The sequence below is a fragment of the Haliotis rufescens genome, unplaced genomic scaffold (assembly GCF_023055435.1).
Source record: "Haliotis rufescens isolate VD_foot unplaced genomic scaffold, xgHalRufe1.0.p SCAF_10, whole genome shotgun sequence".
NCBI lineage: Eukaryota > Metazoa > Mollusca > Gastropoda > Lepetellida > Haliotidae > Haliotis > Haliotis rufescens.
Genome location: NW_025963780.1, coordinates 14,777,264 through 14,800,335, shown reverse-complemented (window position 1 = coordinate 14,800,335; position 23,072 = coordinate 14,777,264). Strand labels below are relative to the sequence as shown.

At 43.7% G+C, this 23,072-nt stretch overlaps 1 protein-coding gene across 2 annotated transcripts; it reads right to left on the bottom strand.

Annotated features, from left to right (window-relative positions):
* Positions 1 to 2,501: 2,501 nt before the first annotated feature.
* On the bottom strand, positions 2,502 to 13,304 carry LOC124112091 (prostatic acid phosphatase-like). 2 transcript variants are annotated; one of them, XM_046472034.2, is made up of 11 exons: positions 13,140 to 13,304; positions 11,265 to 11,366; positions 11,020 to 11,106; positions 8,783 to 8,935; positions 6,865 to 6,960; positions 6,596 to 6,685; positions 5,861 to 5,984; positions 5,641 to 5,726; positions 4,067 to 4,259; positions 3,563 to 3,658; positions 2,502 to 2,619 (listed from the first exon to the last, which is right to left on the bottom strand). In XM_046472034.2, the coding sequence occupies exons 1-11, from the start codon at positions 13,230 to 13,232 to the stop codon at positions 2,534 to 2,536; spliced, it is 1,206 nt and encodes a 401-aa protein (XP_046327990.1). In that variant the 5' UTR covers positions 13,233 to 13,304; the 3' UTR covers positions 2,502 to 2,533. The 2 variants fall into 2 exon arrangements, with proteins under 2 accessions (XP_046327990.1, XP_046327991.2); XM_046472035.2 differs by lacking the exons at positions 11,020 to 11,106; positions 11,265 to 11,366; positions 13,140 to 13,304 and adding an exon at positions 9,320 to 9,391.
* Positions 13,305 to 23,072: the final 9,768 nt, after the last annotated feature.

Here is a 23,072-nt window from a genome sequence, read left to right as displayed (position 1 = left end):
CACACACGTTCATCGTTCATGCCATCGCTATGTCAGTTCTGTTTGTTTATTGTTTAACGCCGCATTCAGCAATATATCAGCTATATGACGGCCGTCTGTAAATAATCGAGTCTGATCCAGACAATACAGTGATTGATATCATGAGCATCGATCCACGCAATTGGGATACGATGACTGGCTTCAACCAAGTCAGCGAGCCTGACCACCCGGTCTCGCTATGTAAGTGCAATAATCTTGGACGCCGCGTTAAACACCATTACACCTCACCTCACTGAGTCTGTTTACTTATCCGTCATGGGTAACATCTTGTACCGGTCATCAAGGGTAACATCTAGTACCGGTCATCAAGGGTAACATCTAGTACCGGTCATCATGGGTAACATCTTGTACGGGTCATCATGGGTAACATCTACCACAGGTCATCATGGGTAACATCTACAACCAGTCATCATGGGTAACATCTACCACAGGTCATCATGGGTAACATCTACCGCAGGTCATCATGGGTAACATCTACAACCATGCAGTCATCATGGGTAACATCTACCGCAGTCATCATGGGTAACATCTACCGCAGGTCATTATGGGTAACATCTAGTACCGGTCATCATGGGTAACATCTACCACAGGTCATCATGGGTAACATGTACCACAGGTCATTTTGCGTAACATCTAGTACCGGTCATCATGGGTAACATCTACCACAGGTCATCATGGGTAACATCTACCACAGGTCATCATGGGTATCATCTAGTACCAGTCATCATGGGTAACATCTACCGAAGGTCATTATGGGTAACATCTACCGCAGGTCATTATTGGTAACATCTAGTACCAGTCATTATGGGTAACATCTACCACAGGTCATCATGGGTAACATCTACCACAGGTCATTATGGGTAACATCTAGTACCGGTCATCATGGGTAACATCTACCACAGGTCATTATGGGTAACATCTAGTACCGGTCATCATGGGTAACATCTACCACAGGTCATCATGGGTAACATCTACCACAGGTCGTCATGGGTAACATCTACCACAGGTCATTATGGGTAACATCTACCGCAGGTCATTATGGGTAACATCTAGTACCGGTCATCATGGGTAACATCTACCACAGGTCATCATGGGTAACATCTAGTACCAGTCATCATGGGTAACATCTACCGCAGGTCATTATGGGTAACATCTACCGCAGGTCATTATGGGTAACATCTACCGCAGGTCATTATGGGTAACATCTACCACAGGTCACCATGGGTAACATCTACCACAGGTCATCATGGGTAACATCTAGTACCAGTCATCATGGGTAACATCTACCGCAGGTCATTATGGGTAACATCTACCACAGGTCATCATGGGTAACATCTAGTACCGGTCATCATGGGTAGCATCTACCACAGGTCATCATGGGTAACATCTACCACAGGTCATCATGGGTAACATCTACCACAGGTCATCATAGGTAACATCTACCACAGGTCACCATGGGTAACATCTACCGCAGGTCATCATGGGTAACATCTTCAACTAGTCATCATGGGTAACATCTACCGCAGGTCATTATGGGTAACATCTACCGCAGGTCATTATGGGTAACATCTACCGCAGGTCATTATGGGTTACATCTACCGCAGGTCATTATGGGTAACATCTACCGCAGGTCATCATGGGTAACATCTACCGCAGGTCATCATGGGTAACATCTACCGCAGGTCATTATGGGTAACATCTACCACAGGTCATCATGGGTAACATCTACAACCAGTCATCATGGGTAACATCTACCACAGGTCATCATGGGTAACATCTACCACAGGTCATCATGGGTAACATCTACCGCAGGTCATCATGGGTAACATCTACCGCAGGTCATTATGGGTAACATCTCGTACCAGTCATCATGGGTAACATCTACGGCAGGTCATTATGGGTAACATCTACCGCAGGTCATTATGGGTAACATCTACCGCAGGTCATTATGGGTAACATCTAGTACCAGTCATCATGGGTAACATCTACAACCAGTCTGTGGCCCGCATCCCTGATCTCAGTGGGCTAGCACTATAAAATCGGCATTAGCCCGGATTAGTACAAGCACACACACACACGCACACACGTAAACACGCACATGCACGTCGCTATAGAAGTGCAACAATCTTGAACGCGACGTTAAATCCCATTCCACTCACTTCGGGAGCTTTTATTGGACGATGTACTGACGTGCCAAGGAACACGGGGCTATGTGCACTGTGTTACCGTGTGGAAGTTGAAGATGAGTTTCATTTTGTGCTTGCATACTTTTTACTTTCAAATATATATACTTTATACAGTATAAAGTACATCTATCTATCGACTATACAGAAATCGAATCTATATATAACATAAGACAATTGACACAATTGACTACACAGTATACTATATGCCTTTGGCGTCCTTAATACAGAAATAATACAATATATACTGGCGCTACCACACACAGAACAGACATGGTACACAGTCAGGGAGTAGTATTTATTATCCAGGTTTATATACTGTCGATGTCATCAGAGTGGGGATCTAGGGCGTCAGGGCTGTCGGCGTCCTGGTCTTCACGTCTTCCGATGATGGTGCCTGGAACACAAAGCCTCGGTTCAACAGCTACAATATACATTGCGATATTTCATGCCTAGATCTGGGTTTATCCGTTTGTATCTGAATATGTGCGCGACACTGGTTTGGGGTTAAGTGTTACTACAATTACTATTTACGATAACAAAAAAAAACAATGTTAAAACAAATATATTATGAAAATAATAATTTTAACAGGCAATAAATACAGGCACAATTAGTTTGTTCATTAAACCTATTTATCAAAGATTAAATACATTTCATTTAAGAGATGCCTAATGTTACTTACTGTTTTTGACGAACATGCAAGAGAAGTTACTCTAACCTAAAGACCTATTATTATACTAGTATTTGAAGTATATAAAGTTCTAAGGAACATCGTGTCGGTGACCTGACCGATGATTCCGATAGTTTCGTGCCACATATTAACTTTCATTACAGACACTAAGCATTACAATGAAGAAACTGATCGAGTAGATATAAAAACCGACAGTAGGGAGATGAGACCAGCAGAAACGCGAAGTTGAGTCGCAGGATAATTGCGAAACATTGCGGTCTATTCATAGCGTACATAGTCGGACAGTTTCTGCAATGATAAGTAGCATGGTCGAAAAAGAGACGTAAAGTGGAATATATCCTATACACACCTACATTAGGATTTATTACCCTAACGGAAGAAATAAAATCAGATTTCCATCCAGTGTAAACCAACTAGCATTTCAGATTAGAATCATGACTGGGCTCCTGTCTATCTCAACGGATAAGGTTGCTGCGCGAACCAGTTTAATTAAAATCGAAGTTATAAGCGTTATGCGTGACGTTTTCAGTTACCAGAAGACGTCATAATGCGTGAAAAGACAGGCAACATACAAACTACCACATGGTAAATAAACACCACACCAAAACTCATTTCAATATCCTTCAGCATGCTCTGACAACTGTTTACCTGTGCTGGAGGCGGCGCACTCGGCGTCCCAGTCTGTGGGAACCATGTCTTTGGTGAGGGACACAAACTTGGTCAGCGGGCACTTGAACGTACAACCTAGACACGGGGATATTCGATTATTTATATGTATAAACGGTCATAATAATTCCGGTTCCGATGATGGCGTTTGAGCTTCTTGCCTCTAACACCAGATATTCAAAAGATAAATCGAAAGCTTTTTCAAAATCACAGTCTCGCATGTCAGTGCGCCTCACAATGTGAGAATACTGATCACTATTGGCACAGTGCGAACCAGGGCATCTGATTGCGTGGCACATCAGCGGCAGAAGGCAGCATGCTCAGCACAATAATATAACTGTTACCTAGTTTAACTTCTGAATTACTGACTGTTTAATCGAGTCCATGAGTACATATTGTCACGCAATTTACATAAACAGAGTTCTATTGTCATTCTATGAGATTTTTGTAATCAGTTTGACATTTTGAGTTAGTAAGCCGTCTCGCCTGGTATGGTGAGTTGATGAGGCGGTGTGTCATCGTTAGGGTCTGTGGATGACACATTCCTGTAGTACAGTTCCACGTGGAAGACACTGGCCCTTGTCTCGTGCAGCTCCATGAGGATGGCGGATGAGTAGGGTGGGGGAAGGTGGTTGAGGGCCCGGAGAGCGCCCAGTACCGCCAACACAGTGGAGTCATGCTGCAAACGGAGTGCTTGTGTTGTGTAGTCAACTAATTGTATTATAAATCTACTGGAAGTATTAATGCCAGTGCAAATGCAATATCATATGCCCTTGGGTTTCAACAGACTGATAAACGCCTGAGACAAGTATCATTTCGGGTGTCCTCACACGTGATTTACTGTGAACTTGGTAGAATTATAAACAATCTATCATCAGTCTATGACAAGCTAGCAACACTACCAACAACGGAGAACATGTTCATCTTGGTAGAATTATAAACAATCTATCATCAGTCTATGACAAGCTAGCAACACTACCAACAACGGAGAACATGTTCATCTTGGTAGAATTATAAACAATCTATCATCAGTCTATGACAAGCTAGCAACACTACCAACAACGGAGAACATGTTCATCTTGGTAGAATTAAAAACAATCTATCATCAGTCTACGACAAGCTAGCAACACTACCAACAGCGGAGAACATGTTCATCTTGGTAGAATTATAAACAATCTATCATCAGTCTATGACAAGCTAGCAACACTACCAACAACGGAGAACATGTTCATCTTGGTAGAATTAAAAGCAATCTATCATCAGTCTACGACAAGCTAGCAACACTACCAACAGCGGAGAACATGTTCATCTTGGTAGAATTATAAACAATCTATCGTCAGTCTATGACAAGCTAGCAACACTACCAACAGCGGAGAACATGTTCATCTTGGTAGAATTATAAACAATCTATCATCAGTCTATGACAAGCTAGCAACACTACCAACAACGGAGAACATGTTCATCTTGGTAAAATTAAAAACAATCTATCATCAGTCTACGACAAGCTAGCAACACTACCAACAGCGGAGAACATGTTCATCTTGGTAGAATTATAAACAATCTATCATCAGTCTATGACAAGCTAGCAACACTACCAACAACGGAGAACATGTTCATCTTGGTAAAATTAAAAACAATCTATCATCAGTCTACGACAAGCTAGCAACACTACCAACAGCGGAGAACATGTTCATCTTGGTAGAATTATAAACAATCTATCATCAGTCTATGACAAGCCAGCAACACTACCAACAGCGGAGAACATGTTCATCTTGGTAGAATTATAAACAATCTATCATCAGTCTTTGAAAGCTAGCAACAATACCAACAGCGGAGAACATGTTCATTTTGGTAGAATTAAAAACAATCTATCATCAGTCTATAACAAGCTAGCAACACTACCAACAACGGAGAACATGTTCATCTTGGTAGAATTATAAACAATCTATCATCAGTCTATGACAAGCCACCAACACTACCATCAGCGGAGAACATGTTCATGTTGGTAGAATTATAAACAATCTATCATCAGTCTATGACAAGCCAGCAACACTACCAACAGCGGAAAACATGTTCATCTTGGTGGTGTAGAAGCTTGAGCTGACTCTCTGCTGTGTCTCTTCGATCCACTTCTTCAACAGCACCCCTAGAACAGTCAAACGTCACATTTATGTATTACTGGTACACGAAATACAACACACTGTATCTTTTTCTGTCATGACGATACACAGACTATTGTATCGATCTTGGCCAATCTTACTGACACATATAAACAGCTACCTCCTTTCAGGCGGGCCACGCCACTGTCGCTGTACTTGAGGTCCAGGCTTAACGCCTCCAGCTCCCTCAGTGTCTGGAACATGGTTTCATTCACCCAGGGGGCCCAAGACACGTTATGGATTTTCTGAAATGAACCGGTACCCCTTCCTTGGATGAATTTGTAACCCATTGTCTGTTTAACATTGCCACAAACATGAGACCAAATCCTCGACGACCTATATCCGTCTTCATTGTTGCCATTGTATATGTATTTATTTTCTAATCCTTTGTGACTTTGGCACTGTAACCCTATAAAGAGGGGAGGTAAGTCTACAGAGAAGGGAGGTCGTATGCACCCTTGGTCCAGCAAGCGTTAGGCCAGGTACTCCTGGGTACCACAGCTGTTATCACGATGTCTTCAGGGGGCGCTTCTTGCATAGAACTCGTGTCAACAACCTAAGCATGTCATGCCACAGAGATTATGTCGGACACACCCCTACATTAAACAACTGCATATATATCCATATATATATGAATATAGATACGTATAGTCAACGACAGCGTGTGTGATGCACACTCGTCTATTACTGACATTCTTATTCAGAGTGAACTTAGGGTGCTCGTCCATTCTTCCAGGCCTACATTAATCAGTGAAATGCATAAGTATGAGAAACACTATCTGGAAACGAGAGATGTTCTCTAGAGTCCGATATCCATGCAAATGCGTTAACCATTTAGTTCAGTGAACAATCCTACCTCACACAGAAGGTTGTCTGCTACCACAGGGGCGTTTTGTAGGCGGAATGGAACATACCCCGTCACTCTTGTCAGGAATGTGTAAAGATCCTGGAATTCAAAGAATAATACTTAGCCTAACGTGTGCTTCTTAAAGTGCGGTGCCAGGTAACTTTACAACATGTCTACATATGTAACTCTACAAAGTTCCCCTCAAGGACGTGGCCATTGTAGGTAGGTCCCCGTCGGCCAAGTACTGTGCAGTTATTCCAGTGTCTACCAACACCCACCTTGTTCTCTCCCGCCTCCTGCATGGCCCGGGTCGACTTGTAGATTGACGTCTTCAGGTCGTTATATCTCTGGCAGTGCTTACCCATACCCAGCATCTGAAACACAGCAGCGTATATACACGGCCATAGGTTCCATCGTATCGGATACTACTGGTCAAACCCGATATGATATCATGATATCTTTGCGCCAATATATTCTCACAGTACCCATCTCTAGTTGATATCTTCCGGACCATGCATTATATGTTGCAGCGCCAAGTCTTGTTGGTGACCATTTAATCTTAATTGCAAATCTTCGCGCAGGCGTACAAACCATGACTATGTGGATATATAAATTATACTCAAGGGCAAAGTTGTTGTGACGTGGATTTATATATAAAGTTTTGGATTTGAACCAGGGAAAATGTTTGACTGTGAAAAAGTTCGAAGACGCGCAATCAACAACCACGTGAGTGACCGTCCCCGTAGTTGCCGCCCACCAGGACATCCAGATTCGAAATCACGCAACTCGACACAGGTTCCAGACAGCAACCTTTACAGCCTGTGCCCTACTTGGAAACAGAGGCGTAACGGCAAAGGCGGTCCGATGATGTGCACGCATGTATGGTATACGAGTGAGGCGCCTAGCCAGACGGCCAATCCTGACGGCAGGACACCAACGTCCATGTCTCCAGTGGCGTAGACAACACTGGCAGCGGACAGCAGGTCGGTGGAGAAGGACCATCTTCACGGTTCCTTCTGAATGTCCATGTGTCGAGCCCTTGATTTGCCACCAATCGAGAGTTTCAAGAATGTAATGATCTTTGAGACGTCTTCCAAATGCAACAACAACGTTGCAGAAATTCAGGATTATCCTTCCTCAGATATGAAATGTCATTAGTTAGATGTTTCTTCGTTTAATAGGTGTCAGGCCTGCTTAGAATTGGTCTTCAACAACCTATGCTTGTCGTAAGATGCAACTAACGGGATCGGGTGGTCAGACAATTGTGTAGATCGATGCGCATGATGTCAATCACTGGATTGTCTGGCCCAGTCTCGATTATTTACTGACCGACGTCATATAGATGCAATATTGCTGAGTGCGGCGTTACACAAAACACAAACAAATCAATGCACAAGGTGGAAGCACTGGCCTCTAAACCCACTCTGGTGACATGATTCATTTGCATATGGTAGGAGCTTTTCTTATACGGGCTGTTGTTCGTTACCATCGCCTCAGATATTGTTCTTTTTATTTCTGTATTATATATTTCCATACACAGCAGTAATATTGATAGACCGATCCCCTTTGTGTTTTGTATGTCACAGGAAGTTGCGCCTTTAAGTATTGAACAGACGGAGATACATTTCACGCGTATGAATGCTATGGAAATGGCATGACTTATTTGTGAATTTGAGCTGTCTGTTCATGAAACATGGCTGCTGTATTGGGTTTCCAGAATATGGTATGAGATTTTCACATAGAATGCTTAGACTCATACTAACGAGAGGACTGATGCTTTGACAGAAAGATCAAAAACGTACACTAAAGACAGTCAATGATTTAGTGAAAAAAAATTAAAGTGAAAGGACATTTAAACAGAAACGTGAACGCAATTTTAGAAAGAAAGCAAGCATCTTGACATCTTGGTACCTAATTCTGGCGAAATGTCCGAGCTTGTATGATGATTTGATCGTACCTTTAATCGGGCCTAAAAGTACCCGGCTCCTGCTGTGCCATCTGTTCATGGAGGCTGACTGGTTTCAGTGGGAAATGCCTTTTAATGGTACCCAGTTAACATAGCATTGTTTTGCTGAATGGGTCTGGTAGTACACACGACAGTACACGATAACTTAATGGAAATGTGTCACATAACTGGAAGGTGATTATGGAACAACTAAAACATGTAATAGATGAATTGTTATTGAGCATACATACATTGTCCTCACTTCTAGGCCTGGTGTGGACGGGGATGGGCTGCCAGGGGATGTTGCTGTTCCACACTTGGTCCCCACTTGGAGGGTACAGACCGGCCAGGTTGGAGTAGGCAGACATCAGACATCTGTTCACGTCTGAGCTCTCCACGGTGATCTGGAGGCAGTGTGAACCGCAAATTTTGGCATCTTCCAGCTGTGATATTAATTAATGTTTTGCGTTTATGTGGCGCTCTGTTGTCACTATATGGGGACAGCTGAACGCCACATACACTTTATCAATATCACAGCTGGAAGATGTTTTTATTACTGAATGTCTCAGGCTTATCAATGTGGAGACCGATAGAGAGTGTGTTCTATACTAACGACTGGCCACCCATCTGTGCACAGGTATATGCTACTAACAATTAGGTTTCCATATACTAATCATGTCACCCACCTCTGTGTGCAGGTACTCATCATGTGTCACCCACCTCTGTGTGCAGGTACTCATCATGTGTCACCCACCTCTGTGTGCAGGTACTTGTCATGTGTCACCCACCTCTGTGTGCAGGTACTCATCATGTGTCACCCACCTATGTGTGCAGGTACTTCTCATGTGTCACCCACCTCTGTGTGCAGGTACTCATCATGTGTCACCCACCTCTGTGTGCAGGTACTCATCATGTGTCACCCACCTCTGTGTGCAGGTACTTGTCATGTGTCACCCACCTCTGTGTGCAGGTACTCATCATGTGTCACCCACCTATGTGTGCAGGTACTTCTCATGTGTCACCCACCTCTGTGTGCAGGTACTCATCATGTGTCACCCACCTCTGTGTGCAGGTACTCATCATGTGTCACCCACCTCTGTGTGCAGGTACTTGTCATGTGTCACCCACCTCTGTGTGCAGGTACTTGTCATGTGTCACCCACCTCTGTGTGCAGGTACTCATCATGTGTCACCCACCTCTGTGTGCAGGTACTTGTCATGTGTCACCCACCTCTGTGTGCAGGTACTCATCATGTGTCACCCACCTCTGTGTGCAGGTACTTGTCATGTGTCACCCACCTCTGTGTGCAGGTACTTGTCATGTGTCACCCACCTCTGTGTGCAGGTACTTGTCATGTGTCACCCACCTCTGTGTGCAGGTACTCGTCATGTGTCACCCACCTCTGTGTGCAGGTACTCGTCATGTGTCACCCACCTCTGTGTGCAGGTACTCATCATGTGTCACCCACCTCTGTGTGCAGGTACTTGTCATGTGTCACCCACCTCTGTGTGCAGGTACTCATCATGTGTCACCCACCTATGTGTGCAGCTACTTGTCATGTGTCACCCACCTCTGTGTGCAGGTACTCGTCATGTGTCACCCACCTCTGTGTGCAGGTACTCGTCATGTGTCACCCACCTCTGTGTGCAGATACTCATCACGTGTCACCCACCTCTGTGTGCAGGTACTCATCATGTGTCACCCACCTCTGTGTGCAGGTACTCATCATGTGTCACCCACCTCTGTGTGCAGATACTCATCACGTGTCACCCACCTCTGTGTGCAGGTACTCATCATGTGTCACCCACCTCTGTGTGCAGGTACTCATCATGTGTCACCCACCTCTGTGTGCAGCTATTTGTCATGTGTCACCCACCTCTGTGTGCAGGTACTCATCATGTGTCACCCACCTCTGTGTGCAGGTACTCATCATGTGTCACCCACCTCTGTGTGCAGATACTCATCACGTGTCACCCACCTCTGTGTGCAGGTACTCATCATGTGTCACCCACCTCTGTGTGCAGGTACTCATCATGTGTCACCCACCTCTGTGTGCAGCTATTTGTCATGTGTCACCCACCTCTGTGTGCAGGTACTCATCATGTGTCACCCACCTCTGTGTGCAGGTACTCATCATGTGTCACCCACCTCTGTGTGCAGATACTCATCACGTGTCACCCACCTCTGTGTGCAGGTACTCATCATGTGTCACCCACCTCTGTGTGCAGGTACTCATCATGTGTCACCCACCTCTGTGTGCAGCTATTTGTCATGTGTCACCCACCTCTGTGTGCAGGTACTCATCATGTGTCACCCACCTCTGTGTGCAGGTACTCATCATGTGTCACCCACCTCTGTGTGCAGGTACTTGTCATGTGTCACCCACCTCTGTGTGCAGGTACTTGTCATGTGTCACCCACCTCTGTGTGCAGCTACTTGTCATGTGTCACCCACTTCTGTGTGCAGGTACTCGTCATGTGTCACCCACCTCTGTGTGCAGGTACTTGTCACTGAGGAAACCGGAGTAGCGCCGGCGAAGGAACCGTCCAAGAGAATATTCCTGTTCCATTCCTATCTGAAACAGCACACGTGATGCGGGGCTTTTCAACACGATATATGATTCTCATACTTTGAAGACTCGTTTGAGTGTTGACGTGTTAGTTGTACAGTTGGTTTGTGAGTTTAAAAGTAAAGGGGAGTCTCTATCTTTATAGACAGGTCTCGAGAACTTACTGTGGTCAGCCAGCCTAGTCCATTCGGCCATACGTTCTTCCTGTTGTTGTTGGGGTTGCTCCGATAGGTGGCGTAAGGACTTCGGTCACCATGACGATATAACTGAATTTTGTGTTTAATAATTATTTACCCCGACCATGGTATGTATCCACTAATAAATGCACTATATGCAAATAGTCTTGTTGAGGGTGAGGCGATATATACTGAACCGCAAAAGAAACGTCACCGTGGATAGATATATGAGAAACCCTATTTGTCCAAACACTGTAAACATACTTTGAGACATATAAAAAAGATGAAACTTGGAAACACTGATCATTAAGGTTGAAATTAAAGTGTCAAATATTCTAAAAGTGAAACACAAAACTGGTCTCTGAGAAAATGCCATCACAAGTCAGTGTCTGCCATGTGCATTGATGACTGCCGTGCAACGTCGATACATGGAATGGATGAGGCGGTTGATGAAGGCCATAGGCACTTGAGCATATACTCTGAGGAACGCCTGACGTAGTTCAGCTGCAGTTGTCGGCCTTGGTCGGACGTCATTCGGCCGTCTTTGAAACTCGTCCCACAGGTGCTCAATGGGGTATAAATCGGGACTGAGGGCAGGCCACTGCGTGGTTCTGATGCCATTCTGCTGGAGGAAGTCGTTTGTTGCTCTCGCAGTGTGGGCACGAGCGTCATCATGCTGAAACTCGTGGTTGCGGCGACGTGGTATGGCGTGTGGTCTCAAGGCTTGATCAATGTACCGAGCTGCTGTTACACCATTGCCTCTCCCTGGACCGATGTTCTGGAAGATCACAGGGCTGACTCTCTGTGCAAGACCAATTCCACCCCATACCATGATGTTCAGACCGCCCCACGAGTCTCTCTCAACAACACAAGCATCCGAATAATGTTTCCCATAGCGTCTCCAGACTATCCCTCTCTCTGCCAGCTGCTGTTGAGATACAGTAACGGCTCTCGTCTGAGAAGAGGACTCTTCTCCACTGCTGGTGGCGCCAATGTTGGTGCTGTGTTGCCCACTGAAGACGGACCCGGCGATGACGTGGTGTCAGAATGGGTCCTCGGTGTGGCCTGTGACAGTGGAGGTTTCTGCTTGTCAATCGCCGACGCACGGTGTCCGCACTAATGTGTCGCTGGTGTGTCCCCATGCTCTGTCGAGGAGTTTCCGCAGCAAAGCGATCTTGAAGATGCCGCCGGACAATCTGACGATCCTGACGTCGGGTGGTGACCCTTGGTCTTCCACTACGTGGTCGGTCACCTGTAGTGTTGGTGTTCTGGTACCATTGCTGGAGCCTGTATATGGTCCTTACGTGGACTTTAAATGCATTGGCTACTTGCCGGGCGGTTTGTCCAGCTTGCAATCGTCCAAGGGCTTGGTGTCGCTGATTTTTTGTCAATCTTGACATGTGATAGCAATTCAATTGTTATCCGATCTGGGTGGATTTTATAGGGCAAGAAATGGTGGAACGCATGTGCATTTCAATTCGCGTGGAACTCACGTGCATCGGGTTACCATGGCCGTTGCCGTGATGCGTTCGGGCGATCGGCTTTATTGTCACCTGCTTTGTTTTTTCATCATTAAATTTATTTTTTCCGGACAAGGTAATGTTAAATTTAGAAACTTTGACAAAAATTACCCAGATATTTAAATGACAACTTTTCATACAATGTTACTTGGGTGACGTTTCTTTTGCGGTTCAGTATATTTTGAAGTTAGTTATAGATCCCTCAAACCCCAAAAAGCTGTTAGTTCAGGTTTAGGTTGAAACAACAAACACCATTACACACACAATATAAATATTCAATTGTGGTTATTATGAAACCGAAGGCTTTTGCCACCAGATGTAAGATTGAAAGAAAGCACCCTACCAGGTTGACCAGTCGCAGTGTACTCGGGGCCCCGGACCCCGCACTGCACCCACCACAGACAAGGTAAGCAATACCAAGCACAAGAGTCCACATGCCTGGAATGGAGGCCTGGCCAAGTTGTGTGTGTCTCTGAGTAAATGGAAATAGAAATATGCCTATTATGTACCGTGAATATGATTCCTTATCACAGCAGGGTATTAGTCAGTGGGAGATAAAGCTATGTGGACTTTGAACAGGTGTTCATAGAAGTGATAAGAAGGATTTAACGTAATCTAAAAAAAAGAATGATTTCTTCTTTAATCTGGTCCATGGTGGTACAAATACACCCAGTTATCTCTACAAATTTGTTCGATCCCATTTGGCATTCGTCAACTCTAAACGTTGAACGACTACAGAATAAATCCGATGACAGTAACATATGTGCCCACCTGTCTGATTGAATCTACGTGTACTTACTCTTGGGTGTTTGTGCGTTAATATAATCATGTTAATTATTAAGATATAATGATGATGTTCGATATTGAGCGATGTCAGTTTGAGTGTTGTCAGGGCTGTTTACCGATCTTTCACATTTTGTCCTTTGAAAATGTCCGATATCAAATACCCCGAAGTTTTTATCGCCAATAAAAGAGCACGGTCACTGAAACATACATGGACGTAACCGGGATTTCTTCAAGATATACATTCCAAACTGCCATTCGTGGTGTGACGTAATCTTTGAAACAGTCTGCGTATGGACTACTCACGACCACTTCCGTCAATTTTGTTTTGACGTCAAAAAGAAGGACAATTTCATCGGGATTTTTTATCGGTTAATATAACTCACGGCAATTATCAGTGAATGTGTACTTCGACATACCTGTCATATGTCTTTCACTGCCAGGGTATGTACTTTCCAATGATATGAATTATTGGAAATTTATGTTTCAAACAAGGGCGCCAAATGACTTTACTTGCCATATTCGGGTGCGTCCACATTACAATTAATGTAGAAAGTGGGAAACTTACAATACCAGCATATTTTGGATTTGGTTACTTTAAATACAGTTGGAAAGACAATCAATTCGAGTTGCATGTTATACAATTTGGTTACACTGTTTGAAGACATAAGAACGTTGTAAAAATTTTGATACAACGTATACGTTTTTGAAACTGCGACGAATGTTGTGCTCCCTCAACCGGTTTCGTACGGTTTTGCTACTAGGCAATGGGAATTGTCCGCGCTGTTAACATGGTTAATGTGGCAGTTTGGTATAGATTCCGTAGAAGCACCAAACGAACATGGTTGTCTTGTTGACGTGACTACGTTTTGATTACGCCCGGTGTAGCTTGTATATTTCATGTGCACGTGCCGAGTCAGGTGTCAGTACCTAGTATCACACTTAGAGTTGGATGGTCTAAGTGATGACTTCGGCATGAACAACACAAGTCCGTCTGAGGGTCCACAACTGTTTATTTAGACAACGACTGTAGTGTTACAATCGTAGGCCAGGTCTAAACTCTTCTCCTCAGACCTCTTGTCTGGTCACTTATATACCCAGGGTCGTCAGCTAAAATCCTTTGTTTCAAAACTCCCTGCATCTGGTAAGTGGATTTGTCATTAATACGGTAATTATTATTAATCTCAAACTCGGGTATTTCCCGCTTCATATTGATTTTAACCTGTATTCCCCGTCTCATATCGATCTTAACCCAGGGGGGACCCGGTCAGTCCCTTTTTGGAGGTGGCTCTTAATAGCTTGGTAATATCCCTCCGACTCATGACCACCGGTCAACCCCGGCCTGTCCTCATTTCGCCTACACCTCATTTTGCCTACACCCTTATCAAAACAAATTTACAGCTGACTGCACATAAGTCAAGTGAACTGACCCAAAAGAAGGTTAAACAGACAAGACAATCTTGTAATAATAGTAATGACTCATGATTACTGTAGCTTTAGTACATATCCAACGGCATCAAGAAATTGCATTACAGTTTTTCTTCCACTAAGAAGCTGTGTCTTTAGTCTTTCAATTCTTTCGTCCCTTTGTCTGTCAACACGAGCTCGGGTCTGCATGATCCTCCAAGATCAATATGTTTCCTGGAGCGTCTGTCTGCCTTTTCAATCTTCTTGATCTCCTTCAAGAAATGATAGATGTTAGGGTGAGATCGGGGCATTCTCTTTTTCAGTCCACAGTGGAACCCTTCCGGACGGTTGTTGGATCGGGGACCGGTGTTGGGACCGGACGCGCTGGTTCCAAATATGGCAGGGGAATCTAGCGTGCTGGTGACATAGTCGTTAAAATCACCAATCTGTTGATCATCAGGTCCTTGCTCCATAACCCCAACCCATGCATTCTGTACCTGGTCAACTGGGAGAATTGGCAGGGCTGCGGCACGTCGAACATGGGACTGAGTTGCTGCATTGTACGTGTATTCTCGTACAAGACCTCTCTCAACTACCTGAGGCCACAAACCTTGTGAATAGTGAAACAGACAACCACTCACATAACTATCAGGAGAAACCTCTGCAATGGCACTTATGACTGCTGACTCGTAATCAGTCTGAAACACCTCTGGAGAAAGTTCAGCACCAGTTCTGGTTCCTACTGTGTCCTTCAACAACCTAAATAGTCTAACATATGTCTGTTTGGTCTTGTTAGGAAGCAACGAAAAAGCAACAGGATAATTTTTACCATTTACAAGACAATGAATGGCTGGCTGTGAGGAGTTGTAGACACGACGTGTTCTGCAATAGTGCTGCATCTACCATTGCAACCTGTGTGGACACACTTCCAGTGAACAGCAACTTGACGCTTGACAGTCAGTCTGTATCTATAGCCTGCATAAAGTACTTGCTGGCCACGTCTTTGTGATGTTACAGACTCCGCTCTCTGAAGATTTGCCATTTTGATGCTGACCGGTATATGTTGTTGCATTAGGTGTTTAAGAGGTCGCCTTCTGCCTAGGCAATTTCGGCTGACCTGTCCCTCTTTGGGACTCCTGTGTGTGAGAAGGGTTCACATATCTATTGTGAGTTCGGTGTTCACATAATTTCTGTTTTTGCATTGATATGATTTCTATTTTCTTATATTGATATGATTTCATTTTTATCCTTGGCTGCTCTGTTTATATACGTTCGAGCAGCTGTCCATCTCTCAGAAATAGAGTTAGTTTGGCCTTCGCTATTGCATCTCTTGGCTTTAGGAGATCTATGACAGATAGCGGATCTAACTGCAATTCTTGTTTTAACCTAGCCCGGGCCGGGGCATGGTCTTGACATTCTAGTAACAGGTGGTCAATGGTTTCAGCCTGATTGCAAGATGAACAAACCTTGTCATAGTGCTTTTTGTGACCAAGTCTGAGGCGTGAGATAGCAGTTTCAATTTTCCTTTCATTTGAGTATGAGTTTGGCTTTTGTTGGACCTTGGGTTGAATTTTGTATAGCCATCTGCCGATCTTACTTGCGTCCCATTGGGTTTGCCATCTTTTTGCTATGGAGGCTTTGATTTTGCTTTTTATCTCTAGTTTACTAAAGGGAATAGGCTGTATATCCGCTTTGTCTAGAGCTAGCTTCGCCAGTGAGTCTGCTTTTTCATTTCCATGAATATCTATGTGAGAGGGGATCCAACACAGCTCCACCTGTTGCCCTTGGTCCGATAGTTTTGTATATTCGTATAGAATATTGTTGACTGTGTTTGGCCTGGAGTTTGAGTTTCTTCCACTGATGGCCTGAAGTGCACTTAGCGAGTCTGATAGGACGACTGCCTTTGCTTCCGGGAGTTCCGGTATGAGTTTGAGTGCATGATGAATTGCCTCCAATTCAGCCGTGAATACTGACTGACCATCGGGCAAGCGAACTGAATGTGCTTGGGGTTTGGAGCTGTGGATATGGATCCCGTAACCAGCACTGTTGTTGATAGGATTCTTGGATCCATCAGTGTATATATGGGCCCAGCTGTCCCAGGTAGTTTGAATTTTAGTGATAGCTACTGAACGTAGTAGGGTTGGGTTTTCTCTTTTAGTGACTTCTGATGTTAAAGCAGTGTCAACTTTGGGAGTTTGTAAAGTCCAGGGAGGGTGTAACCCTTTGTAGTGACTTTCTGGAGGCTGAATGTAATCGCAATTGTGACTTCGAATGAGTTCACGTACTAATATCCCAGATGGCTTTAGTGAGGGATTTTTTCGAGCTAGGGCCTCATCTCGAGCGTTTTTGTCTTGCCATATCTTTTTAACCAAAGGGTTTGATGTTCGTCCCCAGAACGATAATATTGCCTGCTCTCGTCTTAGTTTCAATGGGAGTTCTCCCGTTTCTACTTGTAGTGCTTCTAGTGAGGTGCCTGTCGCTGCGCCTGTGGCCAGTATTAGGGCTTTGTATTGTATTCTGTCTAGTCGCCTCAAGACAGTATTTGATGCTGAGTGAAAAGCCTCACAACCATAGTCAATTTTTGATCTGATAAGAGCTTTGTAGAGGTCCAGCTGAGTGTCCCTCGATGTGCCCCAAGATGTGCCTGAAATTGCCCGTAATACGTTCAGGTCTTTTTGACATCTGTTTTCCACATATTCGATATGCTTGCGCCAAGTGAGGTGTTGATCAAGGATAACTCCAAGAAATATTGCAGATTTTTCGAATTTGATAGGTTTGCCTTTTATGGAGACACGGGGTATCATAGCATCTTTCCCCCGGCGTTTGAATAGAACTCCAACAGTTTTTTCACTTGAAAGGGTGAATCCCCATTTATTGCACCATTGATCTACTCCGTCCAGGGCTGACTGGAGTTTTTTTCTGATTTGTGAGATATCTCTGTGCTTTACCCATATTGCTCCGTCATCAGCGAACTTAGAAGTTTGGGTAGGAGAGTTGACATGGTCAAAAAGATCATTGATCATGATATTAAACAGGGTTGGGCTTATAATGCTGCTTTGTGGCGTGCCATTGTCCAGTGCCATAGGATCCGATCGATTGTTCCCTATTTTAACTGAAAGCGACCTGTCTTGCAGGAAGCTGTCTATGAAGTTTGCCATGTTCCCTTCAACTCCATTTTGTGATAGTTTTGAGAGGAGTCCGTCATGCCATACCATGTCGAAGGCTTTGCTGAAGTCCAGAAATACTGCGGCTAGGTATTGTCTGTTTAATTGGGCTTTTTTTATTTCATTTTCCAGTCTTAGAATATGATCTAGACACGAGTGTCCCTTCCTGAAGCCACTTTGGTCAGGTTTTATGTGGTTGCCAGTTTCAAGATGATGCATGAGCCTTTTTGTAACCATGGCTTCCATGGCTTTGCACATGTTTGAGGTGAGTGAGATCGGTCGATAAGAGTTTGGTAGGGCTTCGTCTTTCCCTTGCTTTAGCAGCGGGATAACCGCAGCATGTTTCCATGCTTTTGGGACTTCTCCTTTGGACCATATCGTGTTATACAACTCAGTGAGTAAGCCTTTGGTTTGATCAGGTAGGTTTTTCAATATCTCGTAGCTGGTTGTGTCAAGACCAGGTGCTGTGCCTTTTCTATGTTGTATCGCATCATCAAACTCTGTCACAGTAAATGGTATATTGTATACCAGATGCTTGCTTTGCGGCCGTTTTGAGATCTTAGGCATAAGCATTTTTGCCTGTTTGAATTCTTCGCTGCAATTTGTGTTGCTGCTGACAGATGAGAAGTGCTCAGCTAGAATGTTGGCCTTTTCTTTGACTGTATGGGCGTTGGCTAACTTGGGAATTTTTGTGGGTTTACGCTTACCCCTGATTGCGTGTATTTTGCTCCAGACTGTTTTAGCATTTGTTTTCTCATTAAGGGATTTGCAGAAGGTCTGCCATGACTCTTTTTTAGAATCGTCTATGAGTTGTCTTACTTTCGTCCTGGCTGCTCGGACTTGGGCAAAGGCTGATTTATCCCTTTTTGACCTATTTAGGGCTTTCTTTCTCACTCTCCTAGCTTTTGCTATTTCCCTGTTCCACCATGGTACCGGCGTTTTGCCAGTTTTGTGGTCTTTTTTTTGGAATTGATTTTTCAGCTGCGGCAATAATTGCTGAGGTGAGATTTTGGCAAAAAAGATCAGGATCATCCGAGGCAATTTCTGAGGACTTGAATGATACACATTCCTTCCTGAATTTAGGCCAGTCAGCCTTTGCATAGTCCCATGTGGGCTGAGGATTGGGCTGTTCCTCTAATTGTGGTGGGCTACCTATGTAGGTGAGTATAGGAAGGTGATCGCTTCCCCAAGTGTCGTCATGGACTTGCCATTGGCAATGTGAGGCGAGGTTTTTGGTGGCAATTGTGAGATCAATTGAACTCCACGTGTTGTGGACTTGGTCATAACGCGTGTGACTGCCGTTGTTCAGAGTTATGAGATTGTCGTCCTCAACCCATTTCTCTACCATTTTGCCATATTTGCATGAATCATTCCTGTCTTCCCAAAGAGGGCTGTGGGCATTAAAGTCACCAAGGATTATCCCATTTTTGCCTACTATTTGAGCTAGTCTTGTTAGCTCTTCCATGTTCGTTTCATGGGTAACCCTGTGATATATGTTAGCTATGCGTAATTCGTTGCCATTTGCCAGTTTTAGGGAGATTACTTGGGTTTCAAGGTTCCCTACATTTGCTTCAATTTTTTTGGAGGTACAGCTGTCGTGGACAAGGGTGATTAGTCCTCCTCCCTTATTGCCTGGCATAAGTCTTTTTCTGTCTTTTCTATATTGGGTATACCCAGGTAGTGTGAATTTGGCTTTTTCACTGAGTTTAGTCTCCTGTATTAGAATGACATGAGGCTTGATCACCTTTTTTTTGACGAGTGCAGTCTGACCGGTATAGATAGGTCAGGTACATATATACCAATGCAATAATAACAACAATAACAGTTCAACAATTGAGCAGACATCTAATTTCCTTTAATTAAACCAATACTAAGAACTAACCAATTTGTAACAATTACAAACAATGTGAGAAGCGATGATAGGCTTCTTTACACCTTAATTATTAAATAAGATTTATTTACTAAACAGGATTTACTTGTACCTTCAAAACAACTAAGGATTAACAGAATGACCAAGTCAAACAAGAGTTGTGAGAAGTTGTCATAGGTTGTAAAAACTTCACGTTGAACCTCTATGTCGCTTGGATTAGATTAGAGCTTGGATTAGTTAACAGCCTGAGATGGACAATGCCCATTCATATAATAGGGGTGAGGCAATTAAAAAACGGTACTGAATTTTGCCCGATGTCTCCAAGGAGTAAGAATTCACACAAACTGTTTGGTTGGCATTCTAGAAGTTCGTGAGTAAATAAAACAAATGCAATGTTATGGATAACAACTTCTGGTTTCTTGCATTTAGCGAAGTTTCGATGTATAGTCTTGCACCGTCATGACGCTGGGTGGAATATTGCCTTGTGCGGTTGTCCACCACAAACAAGCTTTAATTTCAAAGCTTGTTCAGATTTAAGGTGTTCAGAAAAAAAAGGAGAATTAAAATCTCATCAACTAATGTATAGACGTGTACAGACTATGTGCTAGGTATAACATAGCTAGCTTTAACTGATTAAATTGTGTGGAAGCCACATACTAGTCTCTCACTGGGTAGATAAATCAGAATATATTTACGTCACCTATGTAGGTACTTTAAAACGCATAATATTAATTACATTAAGTGTTCTTTAACAATTTCTGTCAGTATTTAATGCTGATCTTTTTACTTAAGCTTTCTTTTCTTCTACAAATTTCGAAATAATTCGTTGGAATATTATAAACACTCTTCAAAAAAAAAAGAAATATATATGTATGTATATATTATTGGAAAATGTTGGTAACCTGGTATTCGACAAACATTGTCGATTTGCAATGTCTTAAACGGCATTGTTTTCACACTTGTTCAAAAATGTCAAACAGTAAAGCAAAATGCACGTGCAGGTTGTGGCATTCGTAACTCGTGTTAGTGGCTTTAAAAAGGCAAGCATAAGCCATTATTTTGTCATTCAATTGTCAACATATTTCAAGTTCGAAAATGCCGAGACTCAGCGCTGCCGATCGGAACATCGCCATATAGGACGTATCCAAAGAGGGGAATCGTAGTCCGTTGCACGCCACTTCAACGTCCACCACACGCCGCCTTCGCCGCCTTTGTGACCGATACACACAGAACAATTCCACTGCAGACCGTCCGAGAACCGGCCAAGAGTTACAACCCCTGCACAGGATCGCTACATTCGACTGTTCGTCATCGCAATGCCACAGCGACGGAGACTGCAGGACGCATCCCTGCTTTGAGGAGGATATCGGATCAGACTGTCAGGAACCATCTTCGCGAGGCTGGAATCCGACCAAGAAGACCAGTTATCGTCCCTGTTTTGCAACAGATCCATCGACAGCGACGCTTGCGTTGGTGCCATACCTAACAGCCTTGGAATCTGAGAAACTGGAGACGAGTGTGGTTTAGCGATGAATCAAGACTTCTTCTTCCCCGGCGAGATGGTAGACAACGTGTTTATCGTCATCGAAATGAACGTTTGCCCAACAATGTGTACGTGAATTCGACAATTTCGGTGGCTGTAGTGTCATGGTGTGTGTGTGTGTGTGTGTGTGTGTGTGTGTGTGTGTGTGTGTGTGTGTGTGTGTGTGTGTGTGTGTGTGTGTAAGGGGGGGGGGATTTCCTACACTACGAGATCTTATTTGGTTGTGGTTCAGGGAAATTTGACAGCAAATCGCTACATGAAACAAATTCTACAACCTCACCTTCATCCAATCATTGACCGCCAGAGGGGGCTGTTTCCACAAGACAACGCCCCACCGCACACAGCTCGTGTCACGGTAGGCTACCTGCAGAATGACAACATCAACGCCTTGCCTTGGCCATCAAGATCTCCAGATCTCAACCCAATCGAACACCTCAACGTCAACGTCAACGTCAACGTCAGAACACGCCACAGACACTCCAACAACTGGCCAACGCGTTACAAGGAGAATAGCGCAGAATTCCGCAGGACAGAATTCGTACACTTTTCCAGTCAGTGCCGAGGAGATGCAGAGCCGTGATTGCTGCCCGGGGCGGTCACACGAGATACTGAGTTCAGCGCAACCTTGTGGCCTTATGTGACATGACAATGAACAGTTTCCAATGCTTTTGTACAACGGCAACATGTGACTATCGAACTCCAAAATGTCACAAAATGAAGGTATGTCACATTTATTTTATCCGTTTAAAATATATAACCACTACGCTAATTTTGATATATATAATCCATCTACACGAATCCACCCGTTTATATGCTAATATAGCAAAGATAAACATCATTGTTAAGGCACTCGTTATGAAGTGGATTATCTCTATACATGTATATGTCAGTGCTAGCTGGTGTACATTAAATTTATATCCCAGAGCAATGTCCGACAAATTCATATCTCTAGATAGTTAATAAAAGCTATCATTTTGGTACACCCACTAAACTCAGCTGAAGTGGCATAGACCTTCGTTTCGTACTTTTGATACATGAAAACCATGAAAAAATGACTTGAGCAAATACAGCCAGCTCTATAGTTACATGTCTCACGTACTATTATTTTAGTACAACATATATTTTTTTTGACGTCTCCAAAATCAAATCGATTCTTTCGGTCATGTTGAGAGTAAACCTCGAATCGTCCCTCTTCCCTAAGTCCAGTTTCCACCCTTGCCGAACTAGGCTGAAATTATGGAGTGGTATTTGGCTGGACTAACGAGTCCATGCATAGTGTAATTAAAATTGCGTAACATAATCGACACATGGTTTGACGTGTATGTACTTCATATTTTACTGTTTCACAGTTTGTTGTCACTGAGATGTTTACTGAGTAGATCTGTTTAATCTCATAGCTAAATTCATCTGTGTTGTTTTTATAGAAATTAGTAGCTATATTATCAATCATTTTATTTCCAATACATATAGGCCACAGGCCTTTGTGTACAAAAGGTGAGTACAGACAGG

Coding starts and splice junctions, on each gene's coding strand:
- LOC124112091 (XM_046472034.2), bottom strand. CDS start 13,232: ATGTGGACTCTTGTGCTTGGTATTGCTTACCTTGTCTGTGGTGGGTGC. Junction 6,686..6,864: donor AGGAGGCGGGAGAGAACAAG/GTGGGTGTTGGT, acceptor TTTGAATTCCAG/GATCTTTACACATTCCTGAC. Junction 3,659..4,066: donor TCATCAACTCACCATACCAG/GCGAGACGGCTT, acceptor CCCCGTGTCTAG/GTTGTACGTTCAAGTGCCCG.